Source organism: Melanostigma gelatinosum (genome assembly GCF_949748355.1).
Source record: "Melanostigma gelatinosum genome assembly, chromosome: 2".
In the NCBI taxonomy this organism is placed as follows: domain Eukaryota; kingdom Metazoa; phylum Chordata; class Actinopteri; order Perciformes; family Zoarcidae; genus Melanostigma; species Melanostigma gelatinosum.
Window position 1 is genome coordinate 13,121,650 of NC_136635.1, and position 19,862 is coordinate 13,141,511.

General features: G+C 41.2%; 1 protein-coding gene across 2 annotated transcripts in view; it reads right to left on the minus strand.

Moving 5' to 3' along the window:
* Nucleotides 1-19,862, minus strand: part of furina (furin (paired basic amino acid cleaving enzyme) a) — a 75,509-nt gene that overhangs the window by 18,517 nt on the left and 37,130 nt on the right. For both annotated transcript variants that reach the window (XM_079283387.1, XM_079283388.1), the window contains exons 3-6: nucleotides 16,331-16,429; nucleotides 10,162-10,257; nucleotides 7,040-7,168; nucleotides 6,752-6,828 (exon numbers count right to left, since the gene is read on the minus strand). In XM_079283387.1, coding sequence (XP_079139513.1) covers nucleotides 6,752-6,828; nucleotides 7,040-7,168; nucleotides 10,162-10,257; nucleotides 16,331-16,429 — 401 coding nt within the window. The remainder of the gene's footprint in view (nucleotides 1-6,751; nucleotides 6,829-7,039; nucleotides 7,169-10,161; nucleotides 10,258-16,330; nucleotides 16,430-19,862) is intronic.

The following is a 19,862-nucleotide window of genomic DNA, read 5'->3' on the forward strand; positions in this document are numbered from 1 at the left end:
ATGCATTTTAGGTCGGAGGTCACAGAGGCCATAACCCATAATTATTTGACTATATTTCTAATAACCGCCAAGACTTCCGCTTTCATTAAAGATACAGGTTTAACGACAGAAGGTCAGAGAACTGTAACCCTTCTGCTGGCCCCTCGAGATCTCTTTAGACACACTGATGAGCTGAGAGGGCGGAGGTTAATGTCAATGCCACAGTCAACATTGGCACCACGTCTCCGACGTGCCACAGGACGTCAGTTAGATGGAGGCCATGGTCCAGCTGCAGCGTGCTAATTTAAAAAAACCTTTATAGACAGAAAAGTAAACACACACACAGAGAAATGTCAGAAATGGGTTTTCCAGAGAGCCTTATCTTGACATTCCTGGAAGTGCTGGCCTGTTTACTTTGGGAGTCGTATGTCCTACAGCATCCGTGTTTGAGATGCAGCTGATAAGGAGCAGCTCAGGTGTCTGTGACGGGATGCCGGGCATGCACAGGCATTTACCTCCAGTGTTTAACGGGGCCCTTTTCCAAATCTTCCTTTGGACACATTCATTACAGTCACTTACTTACATGGCAGACTGATGCATATCATACAAATGCTGTTACAGAGGTAAAGCTTAAGGTTTATGAATTGTATTATGAAAGAACTACTTTCATAATCATGCTTTTCTTGATGATTTTTCTTGGGAGAGATAAAATGGATACAAGAAGATATCCTTTTACTGCTCCCACTCGGGTCAATTTGAAGAAGATTCTTTGTGAAATCTTGTAAAAGCAAAACTTAGAGTCTCTAATGTCAAAGCAAATTAAAATCTATTCCATATAATATCATAGGAAACCAAGAAACGGACACATATTTACATTTTAAAAAGCTGGCAACAGTTTTTGCTTAAAAATGAACGTAAACGATTATCAAAACTCGGGCTGTGATTTGGCCAAGAATCTGGCGATACAATATGTTTCACGATACAGTTGCACTTCATTCCTGTAAACAGGCAATATTTTTATTAAATTTAAGGAAAACTATCGCACTGTAAAGAACAGACCACCATATGCATACAATCTGAATAAAAGGCGTTTACTTTTCCACGCAATCAGAACAGTGGGTTCTGCGTTTGCACATTTAGTCCCTGTAACATCATTACACTACTTTTTGTGCCATTGCTGAGCCACTGTGACATGAATCTTTCCATGTAAACTATCCATTACAAATTGTTAGTGTTTGAGAATTGATGCAGTTTCACAAAACATAAAATGAGTGCATCGCTATTTTCTTACACCCCTGAACAACAGTGTTGCAAAGTTTTTTCTGTCCATCGACTAATACATTTAAAGTTAGGATTTTATTGTCATATACATATACGAAATTTGACTTCTGCATTTAACCCATCCCTAGCTTATTGGGAGCAGTGGGCTGCTGAGAAGCGCCCGGGGAGCAGTTAGGGGTTCAGCGTCTTGCTCAGGGACACTTCGGCAGAAGACATGTAGCAGCCAAGGATCGAACCGCCGACCTTGCGGTTACCGGACTAATACATTTATCAGCTAATCATTTAATCTCGACCTGTGGTACCAAAGATTTGTTCGACCAAATTAAAATTGGTAATCAACCGAATCAGATTTTAAGACCCAAAACCTCGTGAAGAATCCCCAAATGCAGAATTACATCATGGCGAATTAGAAACTTTGACTCTGAGTTCATCGGTCAACAGGATGATCAGTTACAACGAGATGACTGAGGAAGCTACCAGGCTTCTGACAATGAGGGCGAGGCAAATGCATGTCCTCAATTTGTCTGAAGCCACACATTTCTAGTGTTCTGCTGTGCCGACACATGAAACCAAACGCTGGATTCAACCTGCAGGCCAGCGGCTCAAGAGGGCACAGCACAGGAGAGGATCCCTTTAAGTGCTCCAGTGAAACCACTCCCAGGCATTTTCTGCCGGGTTAAAGAGCTGTATGTCACTAAAAGTACAGCATTGTGAACAAGTCACACAGAGTATTGATCATCACTGCTGTAATATCTACCTAATATATTCCCCGACACACTGGAGGACTCTCCGACTTCATTTAGTCTCAACTCTCAACTGCACTCAGAAAATCCGCTCCATAAATTGCAAAGATGCTCGCTATCCCGTCTAATACCTGATGTCGTTCCACAATTATGTGAACCAACTCAAGCTGTAATGACCAAGTCAAGATATAACAGCAGGCTGTACAACAAGAAGTGTTTAAGGGTTGTAGGGCTGCAACTGACGATTATTTTAATAATCGATTAATCGGGTGATTATTTTTTCGATTAATCGGATAAAAAAAAATAAAAATAAAAAAGCATTAATTTCCAACCCTTTGGTCAAAAACAGAACTGATCTTCAGAAAGTGCACAAACAGGTTTGCTCCTTGAACATCCCTGAGCTGTTAAAGTAATAATTAAAAAACTAAAAAACAAATGGACTAACACAAAGAACACACATGTGCACAAAAATATGTATATTTTTCTTTAAAAAAGGGACCTGAGCTGTCGGAACAATAAATAATTTATAAAAAATAAAGAAAAATACAAATCAGAAAACTTAACAGGATTTGTTTGAACGTCAGAACTTGTTCTCTACACTACACTCACAAACTGAATCATCGCCGTGGTGCTCCCGTGCCATATCATGTTGCTTTTGCATATCTTGCAATGAACACACTTTTTCAATTAATTAAGTGTGAAATGCTCCCACACCTTGGACGACTTAGGTCGTACTGATTTCTCTGCCTCCGCCATGTTTCAGAACAACGTTACGGGCCCGATGGTCTTTCCTCTGTTGTAAATTGATTGATCGCATATTTACTTGTACTGTGAAGAGACAGGAAGTATCATGATACGTGCTTATTCACGACAACAATGATAACGATAAGTGAAAACCGAACGTATATGTCGGGTGCAAGAGCGCGGTCTGTTCACTGTAACAGTTGTTAAACTGCAGTTTTCAGGAAGTAAAGTGTTCCGTTCAAAACCAGACGTGTCTTGGTCGTCATTAGTTTTTTTTGTAAAACCCTTTCAGATATGCTCGTTATGCAGAGTCATAAAGCATACACAAATGAGTAAGTGAATATATCTTTATATTAATAAAATGTCACTGTAAAACATCGTGTAATTTACCACAAGCACCATCATGTTGTCCCCTCGTCTGTGGACACGAAACGCTGAGATATAATGAATAACCAAACGCTCTAATTTAGACAGGCTTCCAGCAGACCAAAACAAAACTCAATGAAGCAAAAGTCAATTAATGTGCCAGGCACATTAACGGCATAATGGAAACTATCCATTTAAAGACTAAGTGGTGCGTGTACTGCTTACAGCATCAGTTTTCATCTCAACACGCTTACAACAGCAGTCACAGTATGAACATGCTTTGTATTTAAAACACTTTGATGACTTCACTAATCCCTCTTAAAAAAAAAGAATAAAAGCTTGATTAAAAAGTCACTCACTTCTTGGAAAAAGGAAGAGGAGACTCTTGAATAAACTTCACAACACCTTTTGCATCGGATACATTGCCGTCATACGTAACGGTGATAATAGAAGATTCAGGTGAACAAAGAGCAATTTCAGTAAAGTCTTATTCAGATTCAGCGAGAACAAGCTCCGTGGCAGAATCTAGGCACAGAGACGAACTCAGGTTACAGCAACATCAGTCGGCTGCAGGCCTGAGGCCAACAAACACAATCAGTATTCATAGTCACAGCTGGCAGAACCATTATCACTGTGCAAAACCTAAACCGTGCCTCTCTGGAGGCTTGCTAAAGAGACATGCTATTGTCATACAGATGTATCCAAACTGTGTATGTTGTGCAAGGTATTCACCCAAACCTGCACTGGGCCAAAAAAAGCATTAAGAAAACCAAAATGTCACAAAAGCAGCTATTTGGCTTATTATACAAAGATTTGCCACTGATGCTGCAGCTTTTCTTGCGCTGCGAAAACAGCAATCCTCGGAGGTGCCCCGTATGATAGGTGATCCTCGACAATCCCAAACTTCTTTTGGCTGGATGACTATGCAAAACTTTGAGTTGTGCGTCAGGAAGGGAATCTTTTTTTGTAGCAGATTCTATTTGCTAATCTTGGGAGATGAGGCAGAATATCTTACGTAAGACCAAGCGGCAAAATAACCTGTAATTTGGTAATGGAATGAAATGTTTGGCCTCTGCAGCTTCATCTTTAGTGTCTTGTAAACCCATGAGGGTTGGGCACATGACATGACAATAAATAAACGATCAATCGTACATCAAAAGGATTTCTGTAAGACTTTCAAGTTGTACATAAACTAAATTGGGAGCAAAGCATAACCATTTCATCATATAGGGTCTGATGTTGCAATGATATATTGTGACATATGCAGCTTTGTATTGATCTTATTATCTTCACCCACTTCTCGCCCAGAGCCTGGCAAACAACATTTTCCCTTCACGCAAGTGCTTCTGTCTCACATTAGCTTAATTACTTCTTCTTTTTTTTTTTTTTTTTAAATCATTGAGGCTCTCGAGGCCGTGGATGTAGCCTTTGCTGTTCATTAGTGTCTGGGTTGCACTGGACCTCAAAGGTAAATCCGAACAACTGTTTGGCTCTACTCATTCTTAAGTCTGTTAATGGTTCTGCAAGGTTACTAATGAGCTGGCCTTCAGGACAAAAAGCCTGGTGATGTTTATAGGGCATGGTAGAGAGAGGAATATGAAGGAAATGTCTAGAGAGAGATTAATGTGTAGGGTCAGGTAAAAACAAATCAGGCTGCCGTTAAATAGGTCCCTCCATCCATCGCTGTGCCTTAAATAATTCTGAATAGACATTGTTGTGAGTCTGCACTGCACTTTGTTCAGTAAGTTTACCTCATTTTTCCTGTGCATCATCATCAAGAACAAAATCTGCCACCACCAACAATGATTGATGTGCAATGAACATGACATTCTGCACGGTAATTGCACATGTTGAACTGTGTGATTCAGACCACATCTTATACAGAGAGCTAGCCTTGATCTAAATCAGGAGGCACTGAATTGAGTATTACAAAAAACAAAAACAAAAAGACTCCATGCCAGTTTGGCCAGGTTTCATCCAGAAAATGCATATTTGGAAACTATTTTGATAGGATGGACCGGGAAACACCGAGATCCCATGCAGTCTTAGATAAACATGAGGGTGAATGGCCACATTGCTACTGAGCCATCCTCACTGCTTCCCGTATGCTGGGAAAGAAAGGAGGCCTTATGGAGGTGAACAGAGATGGCCTTTCTGCAGGGAACAGACAGTCTCACACAGCCTTTCACAGTTTCAATCCCACCCACAGGTTGTTTACACATGCATCTGCACCAACCCGGTGTAAAGTAAGAGAAATGGGCACAAACGCACACAAATATGCCCCCTCTCCATTGGTCCTGCCACGAGGAAAAGACACAGAGAGCTGGGTGGCAAGAGATAAGGGCTGAGGTGAGCGAGGGTTGGAAAGAAGGGGCAGCCAAAATGAAGGAAACAGCAACAGTAAGTGTCTCAGCTGGGCTCTGGGCCACTATGAGCCACCAGAAGAGCTTAAGCGTGCCTTGGCACAGAGTGTGGATCTGTAGAGCTTGAGGGATCTTCTCCCACATTCTCCCACAAGAAATTCCACCATTCAGGGTTTTGTTGATGGTGGTTGGGGAAAACAGTTTGCGGCATTGGCACAGAATCTTGGGCTGCACTATAAAGCGACAGCATATTGTTTACACTGTTTCCATGTTTATCCAAACTTGTACTGATAATTGTGTGAGTGTGGTTCTGCTCCAAAGTAGAATTCTAGTTTTTAAGTCTGAAAATAATGGCACACTCTACCTACAATCAGCCTCCACCGCGTATGTGTTTCACAAAGCCTTTACGGAGTTGATGCCACGTTGGCACAGATACAGTATGTTTTGGCCATTCTGCAGCTCTTTATCCCCCCGGGCCTCCATATTCATGGTGCCTGCTCCTGGCCCCTGCCTCAGCTGGGGACGTTTGATTTCCATCCCTGGCAAACTATAATCTTCCATGCCTATCACTAGTAATCATGGTGAGCCTCTGGATAAAAAAGCCTCTCAGGCCAGTGCCCCACAAACATAAGATTACAGCGAATTAGAAATTAAAGTCAGATGGGAGGTAGGCAGTTGGAATGAAGGAAGACGAGCAAGGACCCTCCAGAGCCAAGAGATTTGCTCTGTTTCATTCATGCTGATGAACTTAATTCAATCAATTCTCTGCAAGACATCACTGTGGTGGTAAACAACTCCTAATGCCATATGCAGAGGTCACTGCATTAAAGCGGTTTTCTTCACATACTACCTTAATCCTAGTGTAGATTTAGTCCACTTATCCCGGCTACAGAAATGCCCCGCTGGTGCCTGTGTGATTTAGGAGGCCAGAGCAAATCCACAAACTGAGTGGGGGGCAGGATTCATATTAGTTATTGCCCATTTTTACAAAGTAATATCTGCTAAATGGCTAAAAATCTAAATCTCTTGGACAAAGCTCATAGGCTATGGCCTTTAGTTAGTTGTATCCCCATAAACGGTGTCCCAGCCATAGGCCTGTTTACATGTCAGCTGTCAGCTATCAGTGAGGGGGACAAATAAATGAACATGTACAATATCGTCCTGACACGTCCTCCTCACAGCCGGCATTTAGAAAACACAGATGGGTGTTTCCCGAGCAGGCCAACAGACAGAGAGAAGAGCGGAAATTGAAATGTTCCATGTGTGGATTTCTACCTGTTGTCATTAAGCTGCGTGTATCGAGGCTGAGGATCTGGGTCGCCATCGTTCACATCGTAACTGGCATCCGGGTCCTAAATAAAGATGCAGATAGTCAGTTTGACACAGTCAAGTATTAAAAAAGCTGCACAATTTTAAACCACAGAACCGGTCTGCACGGAAATTATTCTTAAAATAAATCAGGCACGTTCAGCACTTTTTTATATGATAATCTGTTCTTATCTTCATTCTGTTTGCTGCTGCATTAAAAGCCTCTCCATGGAAAACACAATAAGTTATACTCACGTAGTTCTGCATCAAGTCAGGATGGTTCTTCTCTATTCCATCATCCAGGATGGACACCACCACCCCTTTACCCGTGTAGCCCAACTGCCACGCAGACTTTGCATTCAAGTCACGGTGGTTGCTGTTGTACTGAGGATGGAGAAAGCAAATAGATGGAATCTAATTATCTCAGAGACACATGAGTGCTGACAAGAATGTACTTTTAACTAAATCTGAAAGAGCGTACTATAAAAACAATTTAAAACATTTTGGCTTTTGACTGAAGCTTCCAGGAAAAGAAAAATGCAGCTTATTGAATTTCAGTTATTCCTTCTTAGTGACAAACTAAAGTTCCTGAATGAGGGGAGGGCAGTATTGCTTACAAAGTAAGTAAATAAGCTTACAAGCTTACACATCAGAGCTGACTAAAATGGCATGTGGTGTTCCCCAAGGTTCAATACTGGGGCCTCTTCTGTTCAACATCTACATGCTTCCACTCGCTCAGATTATGGAAAACAACAAAGTGCGTTATCATAATTATGCAGACGACACACAAATCTACATAACTATGTCACCAGGGGACTATAATCCCATAAAAGGCCTGGGTAACTGCATTGAACAAATCAACAACTGGATGTGCCCGAATTTTCTTCAATTAAACAAAGATAAAACAGAAGTAATTGTTTTTGGTACCAAGGACGAACGGTTGAAAATCACCGCTCAGCTTCAGTCACTGATGTTAAAACCCACAAACCAAGCAAGAAATCTAGGTGTAGTTATGGATTCAGACCTCAACCTGAACAGCCATATCAAGACAATTACAAAATCAGCCTATTATCACCTGAAGAATATATCAAGGATGAGAGGACTTATGTCTCAACAGGATTTGGAAAAACTTCCACGCATTTATCTTCAGCAGACTGGACTACTGTAACGGTGTGTTTACAGGTCTCTGTAAAAAGTCCGTCAGAAAGCTGCAGCTGATTCAGAACGCTGCAGCTCGAGTCCTCACTAAGACCAGGAGGGTGGACCACATCACTCCAGTTCTGAGGTCTTTGCACTGGCTTCCTGTCCAACAAAGAATTTACTTTAAAATCCTGCTGTTGGTTTACAAAGCACTGAATGGTTTAGGGCCAAAATACATCTCTGATCTGCTGCTACCTTATGAACCATCCCGACCCCTCAGGTCGTCTGGGACCGGTCTACTTTCTGTTCCCAGAGTCAGAACTAAACATGGAGAAGCAGCGTTCAGTTTTTCTGCTCCACATATCTGGAACAAAGTCCCAGAAAGCTGCAGGTCTGCTGAGACCCTCAGCTCATTTAAATCAAGATTGAAGACTATTGAAAACAGGCCTTCTGTGGCTGACATGTCGAGTGTATAATAAATCAGAGAGAGGCATGTGCAAGGTTTCATTTTGAATATTGCTCATCAAGTGACAGCATTAATGTCAACATTTCTTCTGCACACATCTCACGTCTGTGAGCGTACAGTAGGTACAGCTTTGAGGCTTGCACACGATTTATCATCTTTCATGATTTAGATAAATATTAAATATTCATTGTAACAGCAGATGCTGACCATTAGCATCTGTCCACCAAGGACGCCCTGCCAACAAACCCACCCACACTCTGTGGCCAGCCAGGTTCACTTTTAATGAGGTTCACACTTATTTCCTGCTACCTGAAAGCATCTGCTACATCCCATCACTTCTGAACACACATTAACACAATAACTTATCATCTAACATACACAAACTTTCTCAAAGATTTCATTAACTCATCAAAAGTGTAGATATTTGGACAGTATATGACCGGTCCACAATCAACAGCTTCATCACGATTCACGCTAACCTAACAATGGAGGTTGTTTGCATCTTCTCTTTAACGTAGGGACATTTGTATTCTTCCAAAAGAAGCTCAGCTGATCCTAACAGTGGAAAGGATCTGAAAATATCGAAGGTTGTTGCTCCAGTTTTCTAGTCTATTTGGTGCTTTAATGAGCTTTACAACCTCATGGGAAGCGCACACACTTATAAATAGAAATTAATTTATTTTTTTCCCCCACTTACACAAGTTCAGCATCTTTTTAATGAGGACCAAAGAGTGCCTCATGTTCATAGAGATCAGCACAGTAACTTACGGTTGGTAATATTTTCAGTACGATTTGTTTTCATCAAACATTTGTCATTTCTTTATGTGCCGGCAAAGATGCTCGAGCTGCAACGATTAATAGTTGATCAAAAGAGAGTTAATCAGCAACTATTTTGATAATCAAAAATGCTCCAAACATTTGCTGGTTCCAGCTTCTCAAATGTGAGGATTTGCTGCCTTTTTCGTCGGTCACGTCATGTACGATAGTCAGTGAAATATCTTTAGGCTTTGGACTAATGGTTGGACAATCATCTATTTGTGTTCTGATAAATTGTGATGGGCAGTTTCTCCAAAATGTTTAGAACGAAAGGATTTATCAAGGAAATAATTGGCGGATTAAGTGAAAATTTAAATAATCATCTGCAGCTTTAAATAAACTAAAATGCCATCAAATTTAGCATAACATGTCTTCATATCCATGTGTATCACAGGCATTAATATCAGAGAAATACGACCACAACCAGGCAGCAGCCTCTCATCCACCCATTTGCCTTTCAAATTGCCACTAACTAATCCAGCACACTGGGGAAGTCTGTCAGCCTCTGTTAAAGCACAGACATTTTGAACAACTGGCGATGCAAGTCTGATTTGCCTCACCATGAATTTCCTTTCCGCCTGAAGCCCCCTCGCAGTAATTGAAGGAAGAGTGGAGCCGAACAGAGAATCTCAGGGGTTGTTACTGCTGCTTTTAACAGGCTGACGTATCAGTGACATTCTTCAAGTCAAACGAAAAAATCAATCAACTGAGAACAAGAGCAATTCAAGGTGAATCAGCTCTGTTTTTACCTCCACTTTCTGTCTCTGTTGCTAGATGGACTGAAGTAAACCACCAATTTTGGGACACAATTCAGAGTTCAAAGGCACTGTGTGTAAGTGTTAATGCTATCGTTCAAGCTGAAGCCTTCAAGTAAAGTTACTTAGACTTTGCTTTGTGTTCTGCAAACAAGACACAACAGCATTCGCACTAAGGCACACTAATGTTGAATACTCACCAAGTACCACTGGTCTCTGAACTTGGGATCCGTCGGTTCTTCGAAGACATCCCTCTTTTTCCTTCGTTTCGACACTTGTTGCTCGGCCCAAGTCACCTAAACAAGGAGAGCACAAACAAAGAGATACACATGTAGACGTTAGCGATACGAACAAAAAGGCGAGGTGATGCTCAACAGAGAAAGATGACCCATCCAAAAAGGTTATAGTTAGTTAGTCACACACCCACCCACACACACACACAGTCCAGAGCAGCCTGGGGCTAATTTAAACTTCTGGATTAGTGTAAAATGAGATGCACCAGAATCTATTTTGCTTATTCATGGGTACACCTACGCATGTATGCACACTAACAATATACACGCAGAGGCACAAAGTCAGTACAAGTCTAACACCGCAGTCGGCAGCAGGCTTTCATGATGAGCGAGCTCCTGCAGAAAGTGTTGACAGAAGCAGAATGCATACAGTGAAAGGAAGCCTGCATCTCTCACTCCCTCTGCAGAGTCGTGCTCACTGTACAGCAAGAGACGCCAGAAAAGAAGAGAAAATGTCAGAGAACGAAGACAGAGAAGTGCCTTCCGCAAGGACGGAGCACCTGATGTGAAGGACAACCGAATCACAGCACCTATCTCTCTCCATCACTAGAGACACAAGAGTAGGAAAAGGAAGAAAAAAAAAAAGAAGAAGTAATGAAGGTCACATTAGCTGCTACGCTGAAGCGATGCCAATTCGACACTTCCATAATGGAATAATTTCCATTCGAGCAGAGCGGTTGGTGTTTGAGGCCCGACCAGTCCAAGTAGAGGAGACGTTTCCACCAGGGTTCATCCAGGATTCTTACTGGGAAGATGAGGTGAGCCCCGTGAGGTGCAAGGAAGGCAGTTCACACACACAAAGCTATGCGACAGCTTTTTCACAATGTGGGTGCCGACACATTAAGTCAAAGAACTACTGCTGACAAACACTGATGTGTCGCCAAACGTGGGAAATAGGAGATAAACGAAAATAGCCAACCATTTTCTCGCCATTGGGATCCTTACTGTATATGTATATGTGTCGCTTTGGATGAATATGTAGTGTATATTGTTACGTATGGTTCTATGTCCTGCTGTGAATGTTTGTGCTTGGGTGTGTTTGTGTGTGTGTATTCTGTGTCTTTTGACTTCTAGGTGCAGCTCCCTAACGAGTGATTGAGGGCACCTGGATGAGGATGTGGTGTACCTATATAAGCACCTCCTTGCTCCGCCCTCGCTCTCTCTCATCTGCCTGGCACCAGACCCTGGTCTGCAATTGGATTTGCGCACGACAGTTTACTTGTCATGTAAATAAACTGGCAGCTGTGGTTGTGTTTAACCTAACTTGGTGTTGTGTTGCGACTCCCGAGCCGGTCGTAACAATATGTTCTGAATAAACATTAAGAATATGTCTAAAAGATAGGAAACTGGCATTATTAACTTTTTGTTTGTGCCGACGTTGTCAGCCTGGGGACTTTTTGCTTTTGTAAGATGAAAACTTGAAGGTTCCTACTTCCGCATGTTATTCTGTAATCTCTTGCAGGTCACAGAGAAATGAACAGGTCAGAAGCTGTTGTGCCCATACGGTATACATTTGCAATTCTTATCATAATGCCAAAATTGACATTTCTGTTTCTTAACTGTGATGTGCGCTGCGGCAGGTCCGATGCAGAGGACAAAACAATATTTTTTTACAATCAATATTGTTCTCGTAGCACTGAATCAAATGGTGTTAAATGAAAGATGAATGCCATCACATCAGCTACTGAATCAATAAATATGTACATTACATTTAAAATCTTTAAAAAGGAGAAATTCAGTTTCACAAAGCTATTCATAAGTTACATTTTTTACTACATCTAATTAGACAGTGGTTGACATGCTTCTCTCAGTCAGGCTTTAATATTGGCTTTCTGTTTCAAAGCAAATGACAATATCGATTGAATGGCCTACAGTCTGAGTGACAAACATTTAACATTGTATGCAGGGAATAAACTCAGCGTCATTACACTGGTCTGTGTGATCTCCAGTCAGACAGAAACAAGCTATTTTCTCTTGCGTCATAAGGCGGTGTGTGTGTGCGTGTTAGTTCCCCTCTTCCATTTCCTTATCTTCTTTTCAGTCGCACATTTAATCCTGTGTGAAACCGCTCTTGTTTTCTCACATACGTAGGTTGGCTCTCTGCTGTGATAAATGTCCATGATGACGTCGTTCAAACATTTAAAAAATAAAATAAAATCTTTGCGCAATATTTGTTATCTGGGGCCTCGCAGGAAGTTATGTTTAATGTACATGGCAACAGACTGTTTACTGCACCGTGTGTAGCTTGCATTGCCTCAAATACGCCCATTAAACCATTTCATTATCATTGCAAAGCATGATGTAAGCTGTTAATTCCCTTTGGTATTGTTTTGCATATAAACAAAACCATCATATGAAAGTCATTTTTACTTTGTAATCTTATGCATGCCTTTCCCGACAACGTGATCCTCTTCTATTCACACTTGAGCCGAGTAAGGAATGTAAAGAAATGCTTCTCGGTCTAACAGGACGGACTGGCCCAACATTACTGATTACAGCATGCGCTTAAAATTCAATGCAAAACACTTGAATCGTCTGTTAAGGGTCTTCTTATTACTTGATAATAAAAAAAACAATCATCTGGTGAAAGAAACATTCACAGCAGCACCAACACTGTACATCTTCATCAAGACAAGGTAATACCATGACTGCTCAATCAAAGCCCATATCCTTCCAGCAGACATGCAGATTAGCTTCAGTACCGTAACTACAGTGTCTGCTCGTTTCCGCTGCAGACGCGTCAGTGGCACCGGTTATTTGCCACGAATGGGTGCAGCCAGTCTTAATGTCACACACTGTTCTTGGAAATGTCCATCAGAACACAGCAAGACGTGACTTTGCTTTCGTCCTCGTCATGAGGAAATGATGCCACAGATTAGTGGCTTGGGTGTGTTCACAAACACACAATGGGGATACTGAATCAGTAAACTCTGGGGAGGAAAGAAAAACATTCCTGAAAGCTTTATACTGGCACAGCAATTACCTTCATTTTAGTACTTTCAGTTCTATTTGTGGGAAGAAAACATCATTACAGTGCACATTAAGCACTGATGACTTGTAAGAGTTACCAGATTACATTTCCCTGACAGCACCCTCACATTATTCTGTAATACAAACTATTTGAATATCAAACTGAAGTAAACAATACAAGTCGTATTTTTCAGCTCCAATCTCCCATTTCATACCGAATAGATTTCCTACTTTTGACAGGACTGGAACAACAACAAACATTTAGATTTTCTATTTCGCAGTTCATGTGAAAAGTCTTTAATAGTCAGAACACAGAGCGCAGAAATTGACAGAGCGTTTCATTATAAACGGGCTTTGGAAATTGAAAACGGTCCAGACCGATCCATGCTCACAAACAGACTGCTGCTCGCTTCAGGTCCAGGTGGAGAATCGTAATCTGTCCAACAACTTGATTTCCCACTCTGCTTATTTTGTCCCACCCACTTCTTTGTCCTTCTTCATTGTACAAACATTAGCATCTTCCCTCTGAGCCCAAATGGAAGCCGCTAGCAGAGCATCATTACAATAAAGGGACACAATATCAACTATAGTACGCATCACTGGTTGGCTATGTCATTCATATTTATACTCAAGGCTTTTTGATGTAACTGCTACTCTTCTATAGTAGTATATGAAAACAAGCAGTCAAACAAATGACAAACTAATGTTCTGAGCACCTCATTGCTTTACTACATCAGTCTAATTCCTTCTCTTCTTTTCAACTAACCAAAGAAAACCACTGAAGCAAAGCACACTGCCCACAACAACAACAACAACAACAGAATGAAAGAGAAAACAGCAGAGGGCATGGAGGTAGAAGATAGACCCGAGCTTTAAATCTTCAATGAAGCCTATTAACTGGGCGCTGTTAGCCCGTCTATGAGATGTGGCAGAAGTCCAGGTGTTTTTCTCAGTAATGAGACACTCTTCAAAGAGCCTCCACCGAGTCTTTTGTCCAGGCTTCATCTCAACCAGTTTAAAAGCTGCGGGACCTCTGTAGAATAAAAAGAATCCTCCCATTAAAAATATCTTATTTTCATGTTTTTCATTTTCCAAAAAACTGAGCAGCTGATGCAAATGTGAATAAAATCTGCAATGATGTGCAGGATCATGCTTTGATCAGACTATTAATTGCAGCACAGTAACAGAAATGTATCGATGTTTAGATCCTAGAGAGCCTATGGATTGCACGCTATTGCAGCATTTGCAAAGCTCTCTTCATGAATAAACAAACAAACAGATAACACAAAATCTTGTGAATTCCTGTGTGTGCTGGCAAACTGACCCGACCCTCCTGCACATACAGGAGGACCCGGAGCTGTAATGCTCCACTTTCTCTGAGGTGCTGGGGGGGGAAAAAGTATTTCAAAAACAGGAAATGGAGCCTGTTCAAGGAAATCCCAAAGAGGGAGGTGGACCATTTGTAACATGGACTCAAATAAACCCAGCAGAAGTTCTTCTATTCCCAGTGTGCACCTGCACAGCACGACAGCATGGCCAGTGATAGCTTAAGGCAGGTTTCATTGACTTTTTTTTATGGCTGTAGATTAGTTTTTACGTGCAAGATGCTTCTGCAGTTGCAGGTGTATATATTTATATGGACTTCTATCTAAATCCATAGAATTTTCTTTGAAATTCACTGCTTAACTGAAATGAGGCAGACACAATTCAGACATAAACATTTTCATATAATTTCCAGAGATTACAGAGACAGAAAAGGCAGAGACCGTCTAAAGAGAAGGCAGAGAAACGGTGCAAACAGTGCAAAACATTTTCTCCCAATCCTCACAGTACTGGAAGACCTCATCATTAGGAGGAGGAGAAAATATAAACACAAGAATCAACTCGGCCCAGTGAGGAAGCAAAGGACCCTACGCCGACTGGAGGAGCCTGAGCCGGTCTGCTGCATCAGAGCTGGAGTCAATTGATCACCATTGGCTATATAAAGCCGGAGCCATTTCAGATTCATTGTTCACTGTAACCCAGGGATTCCCCCAGGGGTGCGCGAGAGGAAAAATGTAATGGTGCAGTCCTGTCTCCTAAAAAGTACGGTCCCCCAAAACTAAAATGCATTCTCAATTACGTTTGACCATAAACGTATAACATGTAAAACATCCAAATATTTTTTGTTAAATTCTTTCTTAAACATGCAGCTTTTCCTCGTCTTTACATTACTATGAACTACATTTTCGTTTGTTGGATTAAAACAAGAGATTAGATGACATTACTTTTACTTTACATTACGTTGAGCTCTAGGAAGTTGTGATGCATTTTCAAAATGCTTTCTAACGTTAGAGGGCCGATGATTAAACGATTTATCGACAGATTCATTGATTATGAAAAGAACTGGTAGCTGCAGTCCTAAAAGTTCTTATTTTTATTTTTCTTTAAAAAAAAGCTTACTACTATAACACTATAATATAATTACTAACAGTAATGGGTGAATACATAGCTACAATGTTGAACATTGTTAAGAACAAGAAGTTTAGTAACTGGTTGCTGGGTTGCATGTGGACTCCCAGTATTTAGGGTTCATAAATAATGAAAGGTCAAAGGTCCAAAGCTACTACATTATCTGCTGAAAAGATATATTCAGGTTTTCTTCTTTCTCACTTTTTTATTCACACAGTGAGCTCAAGCACCTTACTGCATAAGATACAGAGTAAATATTTCACCAAACAACAGCAAGTAACTATAAGAGAACATTAAAAGAAAAAGTCTTTACAAGCATTAAAACATGTGAAACTCACTCAGGAGATAGAATAAACTATGTGTATAGGTCAAAAGCTGAATGAATACAAGCATTCCAAATAATTCAGTAACATTTTCCTCCCAAATTGCAAGAAAGGAGCTCGGACCGTGTTATCCGTTGCTGCACTAATGGTGACACCACAACCACCACTCATGGAGGAAATGTGCCCACACTTCCTCCACGGCACACTCCGAATCATCAATAAACCTCATGAACACGAACACACACACACACACACACACACACACACACACACACACACACACACACACACACACACACACACACACACACACACAGAAATAAACTCCTTACCTTGGGATCTTTTTGAAGACGGACTTGTGTCCCCCTGTGATCAGACAGCGACCTCTTCACCACCGTACGATGCCGGAAGTGATAATAATCACCAAATACCTGAAAGATCAAGAGATAAGATCAGTTATCACATTAGGACATTTAAATCTGTAATCTGATTACATTTCTACCTCTGATAAAGCTTCAATGAAGTATGAAACGAGTCTGATCGTGCGCCTTCTCTACTACTAAACTACTACGTCACAAACACAGAATGGTTGAGTAAATCAAAGATTTTAGAAGCATCATTTTAACTGAGGAATAGAAAGCCTTGTGATAAACCTGAATATTTAGATTTTCCTTTTCTCCCTACAGCAAACTTTCACGTTGGTCCTATGAGGTTAACAAATCTCTCCCCATCCTTGCGGCTGCAAATCATTTTTCTCTGCATTCTGTGGTGCCAAGTGAGGCTAATGGGCTGCACTAGCCAGTGAAAAGTGTTCTCACAATTAGAGAATTCCATTTCCATTCCCAATAGCCCTCTCCATCTCCCGGTAGCGCCACACCGACTTACGCGTTCCCCTGTGGGAAACCCAGCACGTGACCCATAATCGCTGTGTAATCAAGGTCATTAATAGAGCGGTGAGCAGGTGCTCGCTTCACCTCAAAGAATACGTTATCCGAGCAAAGAACAGCACTCCACATAGAAGCTGAGCAGCTTCAGAGGGAAGACTACTTGATGTGGTGAGTCTGCACAAGAGTTTAAAACAATTAGCCGATTAATTGATATGAGAGAATTGTTTGGGGTGTTCGTAGATTGATTATTCAATTAAAAAAAAAGATTAATAAGTAGTGGGAAAAGTTTGTTGAAACCCCAATCTAGACTAAGAAAAACATGAGTCCAATGTAGAGGTTGAGCGATTATTCAGCGAAGAAAAGACGTTTTACAAACTACCGTTAACTGTGGAAAATGGCCGATGGCTGCACAGCTGCCACTCACACATGCACCGCTGTTTTGCACAGAGCCTTGATGCACAGAATGAGTCTGGATGTGATTAACTCCTGATAATAATCTAAACAACTGTTAAAGACAACATTGCACTGCTGCATCGAGACCAAGGGGACAACAACAGACTTAATTACGTTTTAGATATTTATGTTTTTTTTACCGGTGTTACGGGTAGAAAATGTGGGCTAAACATTTGCAGACAAGTGGTATTCATGTCAAGTATATTTCTCCCCAAAAAGGTATCTCTCGAATATATAACTTGATACTATAACTCTTTGTACAAGAGAGTAAGACAGGCAAGCTTCGGGGGTATCGGCCGATTATTCGTCTTTTACTTGTTCCAGAGCAACGTTACTATATCAGCCTGTACAAATCCACTATCAATCGACCTCTTGTTCAAAGGAACATTTTTCATATGCAGAGTTAAATACTATGTTTAGCAGCTGATCGATCAAACTTCTACGAGGTTTTCAGGTGGCGTTAACAGCTCCATATGCTCTGAATTGTTAATTACCGTAATGCTTTAATCACAGAGAAAATGTAGAAATGAAGTTAGATAGAGTCACAGCATACAGATTTTAGATGAGTTAAACATAATTACGAGCAGCATAAACATATGAAAAGGATAAATAATATTACACATATGTTGTCAAGTGATTGGGATGCTTTGAGTCCCCAGGAAAGGTTGATGAAGAGCTAAGGTACTGCAGTGTGCACTGCATTCCTTCACTGTAAAGAGAGTCACGGTTCACTCCCCCAACCTCCTCTGCGCCAATTTAATCACAGTAAACAGGCCGATTCCAGCCAGGCTCAAACTACAAGCCCCTGCACACAAAGCCAGGAGACAATAGGGAGGCAATAACCAAGATGAAAGACACACTTTACAGGGATGTTCAGCTCACAGGTGGAACCACCTCCACACCACGAGTGTGTGTGTGAGTTAAACTGTTGAAGAACAAGCCCAGAAATAAAATGCAGGATATGAAAGAGGATAAACGCTGAAACCCAAAGGCATTAGCTGAGGAGACGGTCCCTTCACTGAAGAAGAGAGGAGGTAGTGGGTCCATTGTGTCTGTCCACATTAGAGCCTTGGAGGAGGGACACTGATCAAAGAGGTGGCAGGGTCCATCAAGCAACTCTAAATACACCAGTAATATATTTTAAAACGAAACATTGATGGTCGATTCATCCCGTCAACCAATGGTGAGATGGTTTAGCACAGTTTAAAGCAGCTAGTGGCGATACATCTTTCAGGGCCCATGTTGTTGATGTGAGGTATTTCCTATTCGACGTGTTACCACACACACACACACACACACACACACACACACACACACACACACACACACACACACACACACACACACACACACACACACACACACACACACACACACACACACACACACACACACACACACACACACACACACACACACACTAACGTCAGTTTCCCTGGGCTGCAACAAAATCAGTTGATAGAATGAAAAAAAGATAAATATCGGCTTTTGGTGTCAGAAAATTTAAATCCAAGAGAAACAACTTAATTCGAGACTCATCAGTCGGTGAGAAATCACATGATGCAATCCACTGGAGAGGATACCGACCAATATGTCCAACAGCAGCAGCAGCAACAGATTGTAATTCAGTCCCAACCTATGCTGGGATTTTAATGAGATTTATTTGTTGTGCTAAATGCTGTCCTCACTTTTGAATATAGCAAATTAAAAAGTGTGGCACGCTCTCTACCATCTGGAGGGGGATGCTGGGTAATGTATGAAATCATTATCTGGTGGGGACATTTGGGTATAATGCTTTATATTATTGGTTGACGGGATGATATATATATATATATATACACACATACATACACATATACATACATACATACATACACACATACAAATATACACACACACACACACACACACACACACACGCGAAAATAAAAGCTCTGAACATCACATATTGATGATGTACGACAATACATAATTAATTCCCAAAGCCAACTCATTTCTACACTTCTTTGACAGTGGATTTTAGAATAGATAAAACATTTTGCTTGGACACTTGAAACAACCTCCAAAGACCAAGTCTACACAGACAGAGAGATTTGTTCCAAGATCGACAAGAAAGAGCTCGTTCATGTGCATAAATGCACCGATATACACATACGTTGAGTTCCACTCGCACTAAAAACAACTCAGCTGTGTCAAACGTATGCAAACACACACACTTGCCACACTCAACAACATGTATTCCAAACTAGTCGTGCTAAATGTCTACCCCTGCAGCATAATCATTATCTGGCAGTCAGCAACAACAGTTGAGAGCTGAGGTTTTTGACCATTTTATCTCAGAACTACTGTGTTTCCGTGGGGCTTTACTGCTTTCCGTTGGAAAAAAAGGGCCAATAAAGACAAAGACATTCCAAAAAAAACATGTGGAAACAGAGCGATCAGGATTTGTTACTGGACCATTACTGATGCGATAAGCTGGGCGCTGATAGAGCAGAACAGGCTTCGCCGGTGCTCTCCGAGTGGC